This window comes from Rattus norvegicus, chromosome 9 (genome assembly GCF_021556685.1).
Source record: "Rattus norvegicus strain SHRSP/BbbUtx chromosome 9, alternate assembly SHRSP_T2T, whole genome shotgun sequence".
NCBI classification, from domain to species: domain Eukaryota; kingdom Metazoa; phylum Chordata; class Mammalia; order Rodentia; family Muridae; genus Rattus; species Rattus norvegicus.
In genome coordinates this window covers 8378857-8398852 of record NC_141542.1, presented here as the reverse complement: position 1 = coordinate 8398852, position 19996 = coordinate 8378857, and the positions used below count along the sequence as shown (strand labels likewise).

The 19996-nt window shown below is 42.0% G+C and overlaps 1 protein-coding gene across 1 annotated transcript; it reads right to left on the bottom strand.

Annotated features, from left to right (window-relative positions):
• Positions 1–7665: 7665 nt before the first annotated feature.
• Ccdc88al1 (coiled coil domain containing 88A like 1) lies at positions 7666–16594 on the bottom strand. Its single transcript, XM_087568282.1, has 5 exons — positions 16408–16594; positions 15523–15682; positions 14030–14161; positions 13177–13360; positions 7666–8446 (listed from the first exon to the last, which is right to left on the bottom strand). The coding sequence occupies exons 1-5, from the start codon at positions 16535–16537 to the stop codon at positions 8441–8443; spliced, it is 612 nt and encodes a 203-aa protein (XP_087424408.1). The 5' UTR covers positions 16538–16594; the 3' UTR covers positions 7666–8440.
• Between the last annotated feature and the right edge of the window lie 3402 nt (positions 16595–19996).

Below are 19996 nucleotides of genomic sequence, written 5' to 3'. Positions count from 1 at the left end.
TACCTCACAGCTCTCTCGCAACTGCTAGGACTGTGATGGGATTTTTGTTTCTTTGTGTGTTTATCAGAAATACCTACAAAGCTGATTAAAGTTGTAACATGCCTTCATACCCAGCGTGCAGAATGTTTTTAAATCATTGTTGTTCCTGTTTTATGTTTGGATTTTGTTCTTTAATCCCCTCAGGAAATTGCCCTGTGCTTAGAATGTTAAGCACATGCTCGGGAGGGATCGATTATTCAAGTTAGGCAAAGCTTTTGTTCTCACCATCCACTCCACAGATGATGCCATTACTTACTTTGAAATAAGAAAACAGTCATAGAGAAGTAAATTAACCTGTAAGCTATCACAGAAGAAACACATCATGATTGTGGAATGGCACCCCAGTATTTTGTATTTCCTAAGTTATTTTTATTTTAAACTTTTTTATTGGATTTTTGGGGTACCGTTCTTTTTTTTTTAAATCCTTAAAGGTATATTTTATTCCTCTCGTCCCATTTACAAGGTGGAATTTCACCTGTGATTGTTAGTCCAGATAGTTTGGTCAATGGCTTAGATATCACCTTGGCCTAGTTTCCTTGGCATAAGCTGTGTTAGAAGCAGACTCAAAGGTTCAGGACTCAACAAATAATGAATTCCACTACATCTGGATACCTAGCCTCACACCCAGGAAGGGACTGTATTTCCATTCACTATTTAAAAAAAAAAGATGCAGTTCATTAACATGTAAAAAATTTCTCACGTATATTAAAGTATTTACCATAGTCATACAGTTCTTCAAATACCTGGCATTCATCTTTTTCCAAATCCTAAAATTTCTTTCTTATTCACATTTCTTTTTTTGATTATTTCCTAGTATTATTATCATTTTTTAAAATTTTAGTTTTTTAATAGATGTATATTTTTTATTCAAACGTTATTCCCTTTCCCCGCTTTTGGTCCATAAGCCACCCTGCTGTGCCCTCTCCCATATGTATGGTCCCCCAATACACGCCACTTAGAAACCCCTTCCTGGACATTCCCCTGCACTGAGGGTCCCACCTTGTTAAGAACAAGGGCTTCCCCTTCCACAGGTTCCCCAACAAGGCTATTCTCTCCTACATATGCAGTTGGACCCCTGGATCAATCCATGTATAGTCTTTTGCTAGTGGTTTATTTGGTTGGCATTGCTGTTCTTATGGAGTTGCAAGCCCTTCAGCTCTTTGAATCCTTCCTCTAATTCCCATAAACGGCGTCCTGTTCTCAGTTCAGTAGTTTACTGCTAGCACTGACCTCTTTATTTAACATGCCCTGGATGTGTCTCTCAGGGGAGATGTATATCTGGTCCCTTTCAGTAAGCACTTTTTAGCTTCATCAATCTTACCTAGTTTTGGTGGCTGTATATATAGGGGCCACACGTGGGGCAGGCTCTGAATGGCTGTTCCTTCAGTCTTTGCTTTAGATTTGGCCTCCATATCCCCTCCTATGGATATTTTTGTTCCCCATTTTAAGAAGGAGTGGGAGCATCTGCACTTTGGTTATCCTTCTTCTTGAGTTTCCTGAGATCTGTAGATTGCATCCTGGGTAATTCCAGGTTTTGGTCAATATCCACTTATCAATGAGTGCATACTGTCAACGACGGGTGCTGAGTACCTGGAAGAGAATGGGGGACAAGAGAAGCGAAGAAGGACTCCAAGACAAGTGTCTGATCAAGGTGACAATTTTATTTTTCCCCAAGGTTGAATTTGTACCATAAAATGGGTAACAGAGAGAGGGGGGAAGTAGAAACATTTACCCACGCCAAGGACACAATATTCCTGTGGTCAGGGAATCGGCTGATGTTCACAGGTTGACAGAAAGGTTACAGGTTTGTCATATCTATTAGTCAGCAGGATGTTGGTTTTTCAGAAAGGTTACAGGTCATGACATTGGGTATCTTAACATCACACGTTATCATATGATTATTCATCTTGACCACCACATTTGTATTAGTCTTCTGCAGCTGGCTGGGGATTTTCCATGAACCCACTGATACTTAATGCTAACCATAGTAATAACATCAATAATGGAGAACTTCAAGGCCATCGCTCCCAACAGCATACCAAGTATGTTTTTCTGTGATTGGATTACCTCACTGTGGATGATATTTTCTAGTTCTTTCTATTTGCCTATGAATTGAATGTAGTCATTGTTTTTGATAGCTGAGTGGTACTCCATTGTGTAGATGTACCACATTTTTCGAATCCACACCTCATACATATCTCACACACACCACATGCACTCTCCTGTCACGCACACACACACTCTTCACACACACCTCACACATCTCACACACACCACAGGCACTCTCCTGTCACGCACACACACAATCTTCATACACAGCTCACACATATCTCACACACAGCACATGTACTCTCCTGTCACGCACACACACACTCTTCATACACACCTCACACTTATCTCACACACAACACATGCACTCTCCTGTCACGCACACACACAGTCTTCACACACACCTCATACATATCTCACACACAGCACATGCACTCTCCTGTCACGCACACACACAGTCTTCACACACACCTCATACATATCTCACACACAGCACATGCACTCTCCTGTCACGCACACACACACTCTTCATACACACCTTATACATATCTCACACACACCACATGCACTCTCCTGTCACGCACACACACACTCTTCACACACACCTCAACATCTCACACACACCACATGCACTCTCCTGTCACGCAAACACACAGTCTTCATACACACCTCACACATATCTCACACACACCACATGCACTCTCCTGTCACGCACACACACAATCTTCATACACACCTCATACATATCTCACACACACCACATGCACTCTCCTGTCACGCACACACACACTCTTCATACACACCTCATACATATCTCACACACAGCACATGCACTCTCCTGTCACGCACACACACAGTCTTCATACACACCTCATACATATCTCACACACAGCACATGCACTCTCCTGTCACACACACTCACACTCTTCACACACACCTCACACATATCTCACACACACCACATGTACTCTCCTGTCACGCACACACACACTCTTCACACACACCTCACACATATCTCACACACAGCACATGCACTCTCCTGTCACGCACACACACAGTCTCACACACACCTCACGTTCTCTCCTCACTCATTCTCACATGCTCTCCTCATGCTCTCTCCCTGGCTCTCACATTTGTTCTCAGACTTGCTCTCTCATTAGCTCCCTCATTCACTATCACATTCTCTCTCCACTCACTCTTCACGTGCTCTTCTCATGCTCTCTCATTTGCTCTCACATTTGTTCTTACATTCGCTCTGTCATTTACTCTCTCATTCACTCCCTCATGCTCTCTCTCATTTACTCTTCACATGTTCTGTAGCCTTTCTCTTGCCCCAGTTCTTTATTAATAATTCAAAAGGGGGTAGAAAAAAGACATTTTCTAATCATTGCCAAATCAAATTGAAAGAGTGACTGCATCCCACCAAGATCTAAGACTTACAACTGTTTCCCAAAGTCTCAGGCTTTCCCTATACCTAGGCCTGTGGGCAATATAATAATAATTGTAAACTTATCATGATTTAAACTTTAACTCTTTACTTTTATACTTCAGAGTCCAAATCTCTGAGGTCAGTTACTTGCATTTTCCTGTGACACTCTAATGATAAATGACATAGGCAAAGATGCCAGGCAGTGGCCAGAAAGAATCAAGGTAACCCATAGCACAGTAATTCCACTAGCTTTCTGTTCCTTGCACACAATGACTCTCATAAGAGTTCCAGTAGTTTGACTTAGTTTACTAGTATATTATTTTATATAATCTATACTCCCTTATCCAGTAACCAGTCTGAAATATTATGTAAAACTTATTTCCTAACGTCAATAGCTTTTTCCTTTCTTAGGGTCTCAATGCTGGTTCTAATTCTTTTTCTAATAATTTCTTCAAGCTTTCTTTGCCAGTCAAACCTTAATCTGGAACTACAATTTTGCAATTATTACATTTTTTTCCAAGATGAGAATACACAGTATGCACCAGGGCAGTTATGGTTGTGCTGTGCTGTGCCCCTATGCATCAATTTCCAATTTTCTAAGGATCATAGCATCAAGGAACATCTAGTTTCACAGAATTCACCAGAGCAGAAGGAGAAAGAAGTAGGAAAGTCAGACATAATAGAATAATTGTGCACACCAAGGCCAACTGATAAGCAGTCACACATAAATGAAGTCTATAAAGCCGTTGTCCAGGGCTAAGGTTTGGAGAAATCAAAACAACCAGTTTTTACAAAGAGATACTGCGGGCTACTGAGATGTCTCCATCCCGGCCTACTGCAGACAGCCTCTTATTTCAAATGGTGGGTCCCGTGGAGGGATGTGTCTCCTGATACTCAGGTTTCCAGAAGCCACCCTACTTTACAAGGAGCTGCTGCAGGCTTCTGAGATGTCTCCATCCCCGCCTACTGCTGGCAGTCCCTGTCATTGTATGTTGTCCCCAGCATTAGCCAGAGCAATCAGACAACAAGAGGAGGTCAAAGGGATACAGATTAGAAAGGAAGAAGTCAAAATATCAGTATTGCCAAAGATATGATAGTATACTTGAGACACCCCGAAAGTTAAACCAAAGAACTCCTAAGCCTGATGAACAACTTCAGCAAAGTGGTTGGGTATAAAATTAACTCAAACAAATCAGTACCCTTCTACTACACAAAAGATAAACAAGCTGAGAAAGAAATTAGGGAAATGACACCTTTCATAATAGTCCCAAATAATATAAAAATACCTCAGTGTGACTTTCATCAAGCAAGTGAAAGATCTGTGTGACAAGAACGTCAAGTGTCTGAAGAAAGAAATTGACGAAGATCTCAGAAAATGGAAAGATCTCCCATGCTCATGGCTTGGCAGGATGAAGGGAGTAAAAATGGCCATTCTTCCAAAAGTGACCTACAGATTCAATGCAATCCCCATCAAAGTTCCAATCCAATTCTTCATAGGGTTAGACAGAACAATTTGCAAATTCAGTTGGAATAACAAAACTAAAGCTAAACCAAAGCTAAAACTATCCTCAACAATAAAAGGACTGTCCTGGTACTCATTATCCCTGAACTCAAGCTGTATTACAGAGCATTAGTGATAAAAACTGTATGGTATTGGTACAGAGTCAGGAAGATAGACCAGTGGAATAGAATTGCAGACGCAGAAATGAACCCGCACACATATGGTCACTTGATTTTTGACAAAGGATACAAAACCATCCAGTGGAGAAAAGATAGCATTTTCACCATTTCACTGGAGGTCAGCATATGGAAGAGGACAAATCATCCCCTTCTTATTGCCCTGGACAAAGCTTAAGCACAGGTGGATCAAGGACCTCGACATCAAACCAGATACGCTCAAACTAATATAAGCAAAAGTGGGGAAGAATCTTGAACACATGGACACTGGAAAATTTTCCTGAACAAAACACGAATTGTTTATGCTCTAAGATCAAGAGTAGACGAATGGGACCTCATGAAGCTACAAAGCTCCTGTAAGGCAAAGGACACTGTGTTTAGGACAAAACAGCAACCAACACATTGTGAAAAGTCCTTTACCAATCCTACAACTTATAAAATGCTACTATCCAAAATATACAAAGAACATGTGAAGTTGGACTGTAGGGAGTCTAATAACCCTATTAAAAATTGCGGTTCAGAGCAAAACAAAGAATTCACAGCGGAGGAACATGGAACGGCTGAGAAACACCTAAAGAAATGTTCAACATCTTTATTTATAAGGGAAATGCCAATAAAAAAACCCTGAGATTCTCCATCACACCAGTCTGAATGGCTAATATCAAACACTCAGGCAACAGAAGATGCTGGAGCGATGTGAGAAAGAGGAACACTCCTCCATTGTCGGTGAGATTGCAGCCTGGTACAAGCATTCTGGATGTCAGTCTGGAGGTTCCTCAGAAATTTAGACATTGCACTAGCTGAGGACACAGCTATACCTCTCTTGCACATATACCCAAAAGATGCTCCAACATACAACAAGGCACACACTCCACTATGTTCGTAGCAGCCTTATTTATAATCCTCAGAAAATGAAAAGATCCCAGATGCCCTTCAACAGAGGAATACAAACAGAAAGTATGGTACATGTACACAATGGAGTACTACAGAGATATCAAAAACAATGACTTCATGAAATTCATAGGCAAAGAGAATGAACTAGAGAATATCATCCTGAGTGAGGTAACCCAATCACAGAAACACACACATTGTATTCACTCATTGATAAGTGGATATTAGCCCAAATGCTCAAATTACCCAAGATGCACAGACAACATGAAACTCAAGAAGGATGACCAAAATGCTGATGCTTCACTCCTTCTTTCAAAGGGGAAAGAGAATACCCATAGGAGGGATAGGGAGGCAGAGTTTAGAACAAAGCCTGAAGGAATGGCCATTCAGAGTCTACCCCACGTGTGACCTATACATACACAGCCTGCAAACTAGATAAGGTGATGAAGCTAAGAAGTGCAGGCTGACAGGAAGTGGATATAGATGTCTCCTGAGAGGCACAACCAGATCATGTCAAATACAGTGGCGAATGCTAGCAGCAAACCATTGAACTGAGAAGTGGACCTCAGTTGGAGGAATTACAGAAAGATTGAAAGAGCTGAAGGGACTAACAACCCCATGAGAACAACCATGCCTGCCAAGCAGAGTTCCCAGAGACTAAACCACTACCCAATCACTATACAGGGACTGTGCCATGGCTCCATCTGCATGTGTATCAGAGGATGGTCTTCTTGGGCACAAATGGAATGAGCAGCCCTTGGTCCGGCCTAGGCTGGGAAAGTGGATAGATGGTGAAGGGAATTCCTTATAGAAGAGGGGGGAGGGCGATGGTATTCAGACTTATTTCTGGAAAACAAGGAAGGAATAACATTTGAATTCGAAATGAAAAATATCCAATTAAAAAACATCAAGAAGAAAATGGTGTTTAGCGCTTCAAATAAAAAAAAAAAAGCCACAATCAGGAAACAGAGAGTTGTATGCCTCTGGTTTTCTTCAAATATCCTCAGGGCCCGGGTCAGTTCTGGGCCCAGGCTGGACCAAGCAGGTTCCTGCTGCTGACTGCTCCTCTCTTCCTGTTTCCAGAGGCATCATGCAGATGAATATTGGGCCAGAGATATGGGCAGAGCTGGGCAGAAGTGGCTTTCTGTCCTGTGGTCTCAGGAGTATCTGCATTTCTGGGTGTTCAGCACTCTTCACCACCGGATTTGGGTGCAGGCTTCCTGATTGCTTTAAACTCCCTTATACTATGTTTATATTTCCTGGGAGATATTACAGAAAAATTAATGATTATCTCATTAATTTGTTCAACACTCTCATCCACAGAGTATAATTTGGAGGTAACTATATATTTGACAGCAAACATACATAGTGGGTAATGTATGCATGATGAAGTTGAAATTCACAGAGTTGGGAACACAGTGAACAGTGACTGTATAACAGCCTTTGAATCTCAGTCTGAAGGGGAAGTGATTTGATGCCCAGTCCCCATGAGAATGCACAGATCCATCCCTTCCTGATAGCTGTGGAACTTCAGATGTTGACACTAATGATCAATAAAGAAGGTTCTTAAGAGTGAAGAGTTTGAGATACTGTTTTATTTAAAGGAATACATCCAATTTACTCAATAGTAACCAGATGCGGGTAGTCAATATATACAGTCTATATCCTCATCAAAATAGCCAATCAACTGCAAGAATAAAACAAAAACAAATAAATAACAAACTTTCAAATGAATACAAGAAAAACAAAAAAACCAAAATTCAAACCAAAATCTAAACAGAGGAATTGTGCTAAACATTCTTTTGCTACTCATTTTGCAGAACAGACTTATATCCCGTAGTTGGCCTTGGAACATAATAGACAAGCAGTTACTGATGGTAATAATCTTTTCAAGTGGAATGTAAGGAGGTCTCTTCTATTGGAGTGAGGTATGAAGGACAAGACCATCCAATACCGAGTATAAAATACATCACAGCCTTTGTCTCAAAGTCTTTCCAATGTTGTGGACTGATCTCCATGAAACTCTTCTGGATGACCCATCAGGACAAGTACAAATTTACACGTGCACAGTCTTTCTGGATGACCAGCAGCTCTTGATTGATGTGCATCAGCACTTCTCTGAGTCCCTCCAAACTGTACACTTGCTGGAGAGAGGCAAGGTGAAAGTACAGCCTATTAAATCCAAAGAATTCAAACTAAAGGAGGAAAATGCAGTCCACAATTGCTATGGACATTACACATGAGATGCAATAGTGGTGTATTTGCTGTGCACACTTAGCGCTCCTCCTGTACCACATCTCTCCAAGGGAGATCTTGCCCTGGTCTATGTCATGTTCAAGTTTCTGCTGGAAAATTTCAGACCTAGCAGAGCGAATGAAAAAAGGTTTAGTGAGGGGTTGTCAATTCAGCTTTCCCTCTTACATCAGCTCTATTCAGTTGGACAATCCAGCATGACCTGTCTGTCAGCCGAGGTCAGTCCCTGCATCCCCAAGTGTCATAGAGTACCTGGGCTTGGATTTATATCTCAGCTTTTCAAACTGCTAGAATTTGAACTGTGGACTATGTACTGTACTGGAATTTAGAGAAAAATGAGCATATTTTCCCACTTGTCCAGGTATGTTATATTGAATAATAACCTTGTAGCTATGTCTGTATCTGACTTCAAGAGAGGTATGAGCAACCTAGAATACCATGTGGATGCCTTCTAGAGAACATGCCCAGAATTGAGGTGAAACTTCTGATTATGTTTTCAGTGAAGGAACCTGCCTAGGTTCCATTTGTCAACTACTGTATCTGCAAATACACAGAGAAGCCATCTCACTTCATATCCATGGGAATTGCATAGATCGTGTAATCACTGAGAATGTGCTCCATGCAAATCTTCCCAGCAAACACTCAGAACATTAAAGGTGATTGTGATGTAGAAACAGAACAGCAGCCCTGTAAGTCTATGGGTAGTGTAAGGCAATTTGTGACAGGACAGAAGAGAAAATGTGCTCAGATCTTTCCGGAGAGATCACAGGAAGAAAGGAGTAGAAAATACCAAGAAATCCAGAGGATCATATATATTGTTTCATGGGCAAAATTCACAGGAACTGTACCAGAACAATACTCTGAGTAGCTCTTTAGCTGCCTGAGGCTGAAATCCATGTGGGTGGTCATTCACCCAAAAAGGGTATTTTTATAGGAAAGGATATTCAAATGGCTTCTGCCAGCCTGTGTTCCTATCTGATCTCAAAGATATCATAATGCTTGTACATTGTTTCTCACAAGTCACTTTCCTGGGTGATCAGTTCTTTCTCCTTCCGGGTGTCTTACATTCTTTCCTCTAATCCTTCCTTATTCTGGTCATTGGAAGGTTGCACTGTCAAATGAGGTATGGATGCATGTGTGCATGCACAAACACACACACACAGACACAAAGAAACACTCATACAATCTCCCAAACACACAAGACATGTGGGTTCACACAATATAAGCATAGTACATTGAAGTAAAGTGTTTACTTTCCCAGTTAATGCTTAATGTAAAGATCCCCCAGGGTACGCTAGAGGCACAAAAACAAATGTTGAGTGGGATATGTACATAGTGGTTGTAGCCTATAGACAGCTCAGTCAGTGATGTGCTGTCCTCCCATAAACCAACATAGAATCAAGGTTCTTGCCCTATTACCCAATCTGGCTTAGCAAGTTCCCAAGGCTGTGTAGAGCAGTGTTGTTTCCCAGAAAAGGATCATATGTTGGTGGTGGACTAGATGCTTTTTCTTGTTCACTGTTTCAGACTTTTCCCAAAGTGTGCAGCTTCTTCTCATAGAGCTCGAGCTCTCTTTACCACAGCCTGACTTCATGCCCAAAGTGATGATCCCAGAATCATAGGAAATCTCCATTACCAGGATCCAAATGAACAAATTTTCTCTCAGTAATGTGATTGTGTCACAGATATTTTGAGTAAGTAAGTAAAAGCTTGTGTTGATTATTTCACACTGAGTCATAATCCATGGAAGGACTCCACCATATGGTATATTTTCACTTTTTGGCTGATGGACGTGTGGATAGATTCTCCTTCCAGGCTACTCTGTGACCACTACAACACTGATGCTCCCTAGTTGCAATGGCAACACCTACTCCTTGTTGTGGAATCACTGGGTTAACTAAAACTTCTGTTCCACTTTCTGAACATGGCTTCTCATAGGGCTACCTGTTCTTACACTCCCAGACCCATCTGAAGTTCATCATTTCTGCTAACTCCATTGAGGCTGAAATTAACTGAGAGAAAATGATGTTGATTAACAGCACTTGCAGAATGCTACACAGATAACATAGGGGAGTGCTTTGGATTATCTGTGCACCTAAAGGGGCTCCTGAAACTGCCCTGTTCTTGCACCACAGCATAGCTATGGGACTTTTGCTGGATGATGATGCAACTCCAAGGCAACTCAAATTCTCAATGAATAAAATACAAGCCATCTCCCAGGTGAAGCTGTAGTTGCCAAGGTAGCTGGAAAGAAATGGTGGCAGGCAATGTGGAAAGCAACCTCAGAGAAGACACAGTGATTGACATAACCTTCCAATGGGCTTTCACAATTCACAAAGAACAGAGAAGCAGCATAAACTCATGGATTTTATAGAGAAGCCTTGCCCTTACCTCCCTGTACTCCTTTCCTTTGATGTGCCCCAAAGGATTTCAATGCAGATCAGTAGTTTTGTCTCTAATCACTTGAAAATCTAACTTTACAGGTGTTTTTGTGTCTTTGTTTTGGGGGTGTTGCATTTCTTTTTTTTTCTTTTTTTCGGAGCTGGGGACTGAACCCAGGGCCTTGTGCTTGCTAGGCAAGCGCTGTACCACTGGGCTAAATCCCCAACCCAGGGTGTTGCATTTCTAAAGGACTTTATTGTCCTGCTTCTACACCATAACAAAAAGGGACCTGCAAGCTCCAGGCCTGTACCATTTGTTACCCCTGTGAAACAGGACTCACTTGAACATATTTCCCACTCCTCCCCCAGACCTCACAAGATAAATATGTTACAATTTTTTGAAAGAGAATAAATTAATAGCTTAAGTGTCCTTTTGCTGTACAGAGATAGTTGGAGATCTAAAATGATTGTTCAGCTGTATTTCATGCTTCATGGATGTAAAGTGAACTCTTAGAGTACTTTTCTCATGAAACTTGGAAATAGAGGGAAACGTAGGTTCAGTACTGCATAAACACACACACACACACACACATACACACACACACAAACACAAACACACATACACACACTCTCACACACTCTCACACACTCTCATACATACAAAGTCTCATACGGAAAAGATTTTAAAAATCACCCAGCATTAGAAAAACCCACAGCATGAGCATAAACATCCTCAGCCACTGCTGGTAAACACACACACACACACACACACACACACACACACTCTCTCTCTCTCTCTCTCTCTCTCTCTCTCTCTCACTCACACACACAGACACACACACACACACACATACACACACACACCTTCGCATGCAAAAATGAAAACTTTGCTCTTATGCACCACATTTCCTGTTGAGTGAGGAATTAGTGGGAACAATGCTGTGTACAAGTCTCTTAGACCCAAGCAGGATTGCTGCCCTGGCCTGTACTCATTTCCACTTCAGCAAACCATTCTATGCAGATACTTGAGGGTCCTACAAGTAAGTTACATGTTCTGCACAGATAGCCTAAACAATACAACATCAAATTCCCAAGAGAGAGATTTCTAGGAAAAGACTCCATCAAGCTCTATGCTGACTCATCATAGGCCCCTCACTAAAACTACCCTGTTTCCTTCTTAGAAGACTTTGGAAGCATCAGAGAAGACAGTGACTCATGGTCAGTTCCCAGGAACTTTTCATCACATTAGAGTTCATGTGATATTAAAACAACCTCAATGTCAGTCAGAAGGAGGCTAAATAAATAACATACAGTGACTTTTCTGAAATGCAGTACTGTGTACAATATTGAGAGGGAATCTATCCTGAAAGAATGTCGTGCCCATAATATAGTCAGCAAAGCAATGTCAGCAGAGGGATGCCCTCTAGGATTCCATGCAAGATCATGCTGAAGCCAATAAGACAAACCAGATTCTTCCCGGGGGATACCTCTGTTCAGGTAAAGTGAAGAAATCTAATACTTATTTTGAAAATAACAGATGGTTTAAGAACGTGTTGAGACAAATAAGAGAGGGGGCTCCACCTGGAACTGGACTGGTGATGCAAAGACTGCTGGCCAGCACAAAACAGGAAGCTTCGTGTTTGTTGTGAGACCTGGGCTTAAAGGATTAAGTTGGATAATGACTGGACAAAATTGCTTGTCATGAACTGGCCTCCCCACATGCTCCCTAAGATGCAGGTCACCACAGCAATGCACCTTTCTTGGTAAGAATTGGGGGTATATACGGATAACTTTGTTCTTGAAGTCTCAAATCTCTCATGCCAACCCTCAGACTTTGAGAAACCTTTTCCCCATCCTTGCTCTTCTAACCAGCTCAGACTGTAAGGCCCAGATGTGAACTCTCCAGGAGCACTCAAATAAGACAGGACTGACATGCTGCTCCTCAGGCTCTTTAGTTACCCAAGATCTATGAAGCATGAAGACACCATCTTCATATACAGGGAAAATAGGGGAGGAAGAACAAAAGCCACCACAAATGACAATGAGAATCATTTCTTTGGCATTTCCACCAGGCTCTTCTCCTTGCAAACTACTTACATCCTGGAGTCTCACAGGATCCCTGTAAAGAAAATGAGCTCCAGGCTTTGGCTTCATCCCTCAAACCTCTGTTCTAGTCTAAAGAGGGGCTCCCACATAGCACCCTACACACATAATGGCATGTAGTGCTGTGATGTGTGATCAATCTATCTCCCTTAATAAACTGCTGATTCTCAACGAGCAGGACCATTTGCTTTCCAAACATGCAGTTTCTTGAAAAAGGGCTATCTCCACAGAAAGTCTTGTAAACCATCACATAAATGAACACTTGGATGAGACAGAGGACAGTACATGGATCAGTCAATAGACAGTAACATTGGTAAGACATGAGGACAACCTGACCCTGAGCCCTAACCCTACCTGCTGTTGCTTGGCTCTGGGGACACAGATGTTCATTCCGGCCTCTTCACAGAGCCTTTTTGCCTCCACAGAGGATGTTGGCAGCTCAGTCTGCTCCACCAGCAGTTCTCTCTTCTCATTCAGCAAAATCTGTATTTTGTTCTTCAATTGAGCTTGTTCATGCAGGAGCTGGGAGTGCCTGATGCTGAAGCACAAACAAAAAATGGTAAATCCCAGCCAGCTTCTATTTGCCTCTCACTCTTGCAAGTACAATCATCCCTTCATGGGTCCTCATCCCTAGACATCCCCAGAATAGAGCCACACTATCCAAGTTAGCACCAATTAGAGGAGGTCAAATCCAGAATCCACATTCCACATGAATCAAAGTACTTCTGATAATCCTGACACTAAGACAGTTTATATAAATCAAGGAAGAAGAGATGGTCCATATGGGTGCTTATATGTCCATGGTATGCTACAACCATCTTCACGTAGTGCGGAAATCCCCTCTGAGGGGTAGTTGAAGACCCAATAGCTATACAATCTTTCTATGTGTTTCTCATGGATCACCGATCTTTAAATCTCCTGTCAGAGTCCTACAGGTTCAGGGTTGATTGATATTCACATAGTAGAACAAATCTTTACTATCTAGAGGATCCTCAATGGGGAAAATAACAATTGGAGTGTCTTCTACACCCTTCACATGTAGGACAACTGAATCCAAGAGCTACAAATCTAAGACCCTTGCCAGGAGGCAGGCTTCTTATTAAGAGTCAGACACTACGGAACCAGAGCCCTGAGTTTGGTTCAAAGTCATACAGGACAGAAGCATTTCCTGCCTAGTGCTGGGTTCTCATTTCTGTCAGCGACTCACCGGTAGGAACTGTTCACTTGTATGAGCTCCTTGTACCTCTCCATGGCATCACTTATTGAGTTGGTCATCATTTGCATAGCCATCATTCTCCTCTCATGTTCGGATTGAAGTATTGGCAATTCGACATCCAGCCTGTGTTGGGACATGGCCCAAGGAACAAATAACCATCTGAACTCATGATTTCAGAATTAGATGAATTGCAAATAAAAAAACCCAATAAAAAATTCAAATTTAAGAAATGAGGGGGAAGAATGTGGCAAACACAAAGACCAGAGCAAAAACACAACAGTGAGCCTCCAACAACATTTCTTTCAAGGAAATATTTCTACGCAAATCAGCAAACATATATTTTGAAATAAGACTCTTTAAAAGGCCATGGAGATATGGTTCTGCAAAGACCCTCTATACTGGAGTGGGTGGAGCCTGTGAAATGACTGTTTGCGAATAACAAATGTTCAGAATTTATTACCACAATCACCATTTCTAGGTCACAATGAACGGTCTCTTGATAGGTAAAAAATAAAATAAAATAAAATAAAGTCAAAAATAAAGTTCAAATCAGGCAAAAAAAGATTACGTTAAATCAGACTATTGACTGGATTACTTAAAGCTAGTTTATGCCACATACTTGCTCCTTTGAACTGGGTCCTATTTGTGCTGATTAAACTTATCATCTTGGGCACAGGACAACAGAGCCAGGTTACCAGGTCCAAGGAGCTGACTGTAAAGAGTTGGCCAGGTAAGCATGAAGGCATTGCCTAGTTCTGTAAGAAGTTTTCTCCAGTCTGTGCCAGAGCCTTGGGTCCAACAGATAGTTGTGATGACATTTCCTTTGTTTTGAAAACAGGGATTCTCAAACCTTGTTTCCTACTGTTCCATGAATTCCCAGAGGGCATAACTACTTTGACAGGGAAGAGGATTTGTAACCCCTCCTTCCCTCAGGAGGGTCCTATCTACCACCTAAGTAAACAGAAGATGCAAAGTGCTCAGTTGATCCCTGTGGGCTTCCGCACCATCATGACCTGCAAACTGTCCATCACACAAATCCTCAGATCCCAGTAAACTCCCCAGACTCCCTGACCGTGAGCATAAAACCCACAAATACTTTGACATACATACATACCAACCCATATAAAACACAAGTAGAATGCCAACTACATGCATGGAGGTGCCACAGAATCAGTGTATAATGAACAAAATCAGAGGAAAAGAGTGATGACGTCCAGGCATTTCATTCCCTCACTTAGAGGCAGCAAGTGTGACCAGGTCCTTCTAGCTGTTGACAGAACCAACGCTAATCCAAGGAGCTCACGGTCAAGTACAAAAGAGGTTGACCCTAAACACACAGCACCTAGCTTATCTCACAAGCAAATGCCTGCCAAGGCTCTTTAAAATCCAGGATGAGAGGTGAAACTTGTCGAGCTATGAGGAAATCTTGGGTTAGCCGAGAGAGAGCACAAGACAGTGAACAGGTTAATGGGCATAATGACTACCTGAGGTCCCAATCATCATAGATATAAAAGTCCAGGATTTGATAAAGTTCATCCCTCTCGAATTTACACTTCTGGATTTCAAGTTTGAGTTCCTCCAGTTCCTTTCGACACTCCTCTTGCTCACTGATGACAATTTGGGATGATGTCTTCCTACCAAATCCTGATAGATAAATAGATAGATAAACCCAAGTGAATTTGCATATTTTATGGCCCGTGGGCAGAAAAGATCATTCTGAATCCCAAGAGGAGGTTGAGGAAGGGGAAATTGTAGAGACTGGGTGAATCCCTGAAAGAGAAGAAAAGCTTTCTTGAACTGGATTCTTAAGCTATGTCCCTCTTCCCAAGCTCTATGCCATACAGGTGCCACACTCACTATTACAGGACCCCTGGCACTGAAAGTTATAACCTGACTGAGACATAAACATATGGGACATTGTTATCTCATATCAGCTGTGGTGCAGATAATCCTGGAGTTCATAATGCTTAGCACCATCAAGTCTAATCATGTGTGTTCCAGCCCAAAGTGTCTGAGAACTCAATTCATTTCTCGGGGTGCATCCTTCCTTGTTCTCGCCATCAGAGGCTTATGTAACCTACAGTAATCTAGAGGATGAAGTGCTTCAACTCCCAACCATGGATGGTCACATTGTTAATCTCACAGTGCCTCCTCCTGCCATTTATTGACACTCACAATTAAAAAGCTTCCAGAAAAGAAACTGAAGGCTTACCACTTTCTGACTTTCTCTCAGATTAATGATCAGGAACTCCTGACTCTTGGTTTGCCTTTGAGAAATCCCAAGGCTCCTGCTTGTAAGGCCTAGTCTTAGAAGGCACATCTCAAACCTACCTCCTTGAGGATGTTCCCCAACTCTGCCCAGGACTCACCAAGCCTTCCCCGGAATGATTTCCTCCTTCCTGTTTTACTAGAGAGGAGGTCATCTTCCTTCTGCCTTGGTGTGGTCTCTCCTTGATCAACACTTTCCTTCCGAAATAGCCTGAGCAGCTGGCGAAACATGCCTGCTTGTGAACCCAAAGGGAACTGAAGGAATATCCCAAAGGCAGTTGGTGTCACCACAACACTGGTGACATGACAGAAGATTCTAGGGATCTCTTAGATACAATAGATTGTCCAGTGAGGGGCTTACTGATGATGTCACTGGGAAGTTCTAAGGCCTACCTGCTAACTAGCTTTACCCAAATGGATCAATTTCTGTGGGGGCCCTTTCCTCCAGTCTCTCATATGTCACTGGGAATACTGTTTGGCAACCTCTATTCCAAAGCTAGATGTTTCTCTATGCTTCATTAGAAGTCATCAATGATTTTGCTGGGGAGAGTTGCTTACAACCCTGAATTAGAGAACAGATTTTTCTTAGCACCCAAATCTCTAGGGACTAAGGAGGAGGGAGTTTTTTCTTAAAAGTAAATCTACTACTGGAAACAATGCATGTGACACACATTTCGATTCCTAAGGTTTTCCCTTTTTAGGGAGGCCAATATATTTCTTCTAGACCCTTGAGTGTATAAAACCTGGGAATATTTGCTTGCCGTGCAGTCCTTGACAGCTGACATTGTTTCCATTTACATATCCATGTATTTCACAAAATGAATTGTCTATAATCCTATTTTTTGCAATAAAAACTCCTTTTTCTTGGGAACATAGGGATCAACTTCAGGCCATTTATTAAATAATAAATTTCTGTACCTTTTCTATATTAAGTTGGACATCCTCCCTTTCACAAATATAACAAGACAATTAAATTGGACATCAGTGAGCAAACATCAACCTGGACCATGTGTTACCACATTGTAACCACATAGCCATCCCTTCTCCAATATGATTCTTCCTGAATTTCCAAGTCCAATCATGAGGATATTGGGGCTACACGCTGAACTTATACTCATAGCAAACTTGAAAATCAGGCGGATGGGCAGGGAGTGGAATGGCCTAAGGTTAGGCTAAGCCTCAATTTTAATGGGTCCATAAGTTCAGGAGGGAGTCCATTTGGCATTGTCATCTGTGGCTTCTGTGTTCTTATCCTGGGTGTGCTGAATCTGTGATAAAGATGCCACCTAACCTCACAGACGTCAGGGTGAAAATCATGTATGACTTTTCTGGGAAGAACTCTGCCTTTTCCTACCCTCTGGAGTTATACAACATCACTATGCACAGCTCAGAAGAGAGGGATGGAAATTGTGGAGGCCTTAGAAGTTGAGGATCTTTTCTGATTAAGGCCCATATTTTTTCCTATGTAATTTTTCCCTTGCTCTTTCCCTAATGATGGTTGACTTCATTCCTGGCCTGAAGTAAACTGGATTCCAAGGTTTTGGATTAGGCAAGCCCCTATTTTTGAGATGACAGGCCCAGCAAGGGATCCCACTGCATATAGGTTCCTATTCCCAAGGAAGTTGTTGCTGCAGAATCACAGCATGGGGGCAGCAGCACAGGATATCTCCCAGCTTTCTCTCCTGCACCTGCTGCAACTGTAAGAAGGCTGTTTGTTTGTTTGCTTGCTTTTTATTGGAAATACCTACAAGGCTGGTCAGAGTTGATACAGGCCTTTAATCCCGGCACCCACTAGATGTTTTTTTAAAAATTATTTTGTAATTGTTATAATTCATGTTGTTTCCCTTGGTAATTCCCTCTACCTATTTGCTCTGTACCTAGAATGCTAAGCCCATGCTCTGCACGTTCCTATGATTCATGTCACTGATTTTATTCTTACTGTGCACACCACAGATCACCACATTATTTACTTTCAAAGAAGGAAAACAGACAGAAAGAAGAGTGTTAACTGTATGGTCTCAGGTAGCCAACACATCCTGAGTGTAGGACTGTATCCCAATCTTTTGGATTCCCCTAGCTCCTGGCTTTGAGATGACAGTCTCTGCAGAAGTCTCTAGTTGGGTGGCAGAGTGCCTGGAATGGCCGACAAACATGGCAGTCCCCTGAAGGTTAAAGTTGGCCCTTCAGTGCCTCTGCAGCCTGAGGCAGTGGTCTGCCAGGAACAAAAGAGCACTTGGCCAGAGCTGTTAGGGGACTGCATTTTGTGTGAGTTGTGCGACCTGGATGAGCAGAGGCCTCCAGAGTCCTGATACAGGGAAGCAGAGCCACACAGATGTGAGGGGAACAGTGGATCTGTGATCTGCAAATTCTCCATTTCCTTTATCTTTGCTGTGTACACAGTATGTGTGAATGACAAGGGAATCCTACTTCATCACATCCAGTCTCTCTCCATGTTAAAGCGTTTGCTAGTGTAAACATAGTAGAGTTAGTTCAGCAATACATTGTGTCCCATTTTGTTAACGAACTTTATTTTACTTTTATTTATATATATATATTTCTTATTTACTTAACATGCTGCTCACTGCCCCCTTATCCCTAATTACTCTCTCCCACAATCCTTCCTCAATTCTCCTCGCTCATTCTTCTCTGAGTGTATGAGGGCCAGCTATCTCAGTACTTTCACCAAAGCCAATTTACCTTTCCTGGGGGCATTGCTGAGGATGCTGGTAATGGATGCCTTGGACTTGCCTTTCTTCATGCTCCACTTTGCTGGCTTTGGGAAGTTGGTGCAGAACTGTGTGAACTTGGAACTTCATCCAGATGGTACAGAAGAAGCAATTGTTTTGTTAATATTCTTGACAGTATATTTCCATCAAATGTATTCCTACTAATATCCTACAATGACAAAGGTAATAGGACACTACACATCTCTTCCAGGAGTTTCCAGTTCTGAGAGCAGCAGAGTGGAAGCCCTCAAAGCTGGCAAAGTTAAGTGAGGTTACAGAGAGGACCTAAGGGCACACTGCTGCTTTCCTAGAGGACCTCCTAGGGACTTATGTCTATACACCCATATCTAGCTTTGGTGGATATACATATATACATACATACATATATATATACATATACATACACACACACACACACACACACACACACACACACACACATATGGGCCCTATGTGGGGCACGCACTGAACGTCTGTTCCTTCAGTCTCTGCTCTAAACTTTGACTCCATATCCCTTCCTATGGATATTTTTGTTCCCTCTTTTAAGAAGGTGTGGGAGCATCCTCATTTTGGTCAGCCTTCTTCTTGAGCTTCCTGAGGTCTACATATTGCATCTTGGGTGATTCGAGCATTTGGGCTAATATCCACTTATCAATGTGTGCATACCAAGTGTGTTTTTCTGTGATTTGGTTACCTCATTCATTTTCTAGTTTATTCCATTTGCCTATGAATTTCATGAAGTCATCTCCATTGTGTAGATGTACCACATTTTTAAATCCATTCCTCTGTTGAAGGGCATCTGGGTTCTTTCCAGCTTCTGGCTATTATAAGTAAGGCTGCTATGAACTTAGTGGAGCATGTGTCTTTGTTGTATGGTGGAGCATCTTTTGGGTATATGCCCAGGACAGGTATAGCTGTGTCCTCAGGTAGTGGAATGTCCAATTTTCTGAGGAACCTCCAGACT

Coding starts and splice junctions, on each gene's coding strand:
- Ccdc88al1 (XM_087568282.1), bottom strand. CDS start 16,537: ATGTTTCGCCAGCTGCTCAGGCTATTTCGGAAGGAAAGTGTTGATCAA. Junction 15,683..16,407: donor ATCATTCCGGGGAAGGCTTG/GTGAGTCCTGGG, acceptor TTTATCTATCAG/GATTTGGTAGGAAGACATCA. Junction 13,361..14,029: donor CAAGTGAACAGTTCCTACCG/GTGAGTCGCTGA, acceptor TTTGTGCTTCAG/CATCAGGCACTCCCAGCTCC.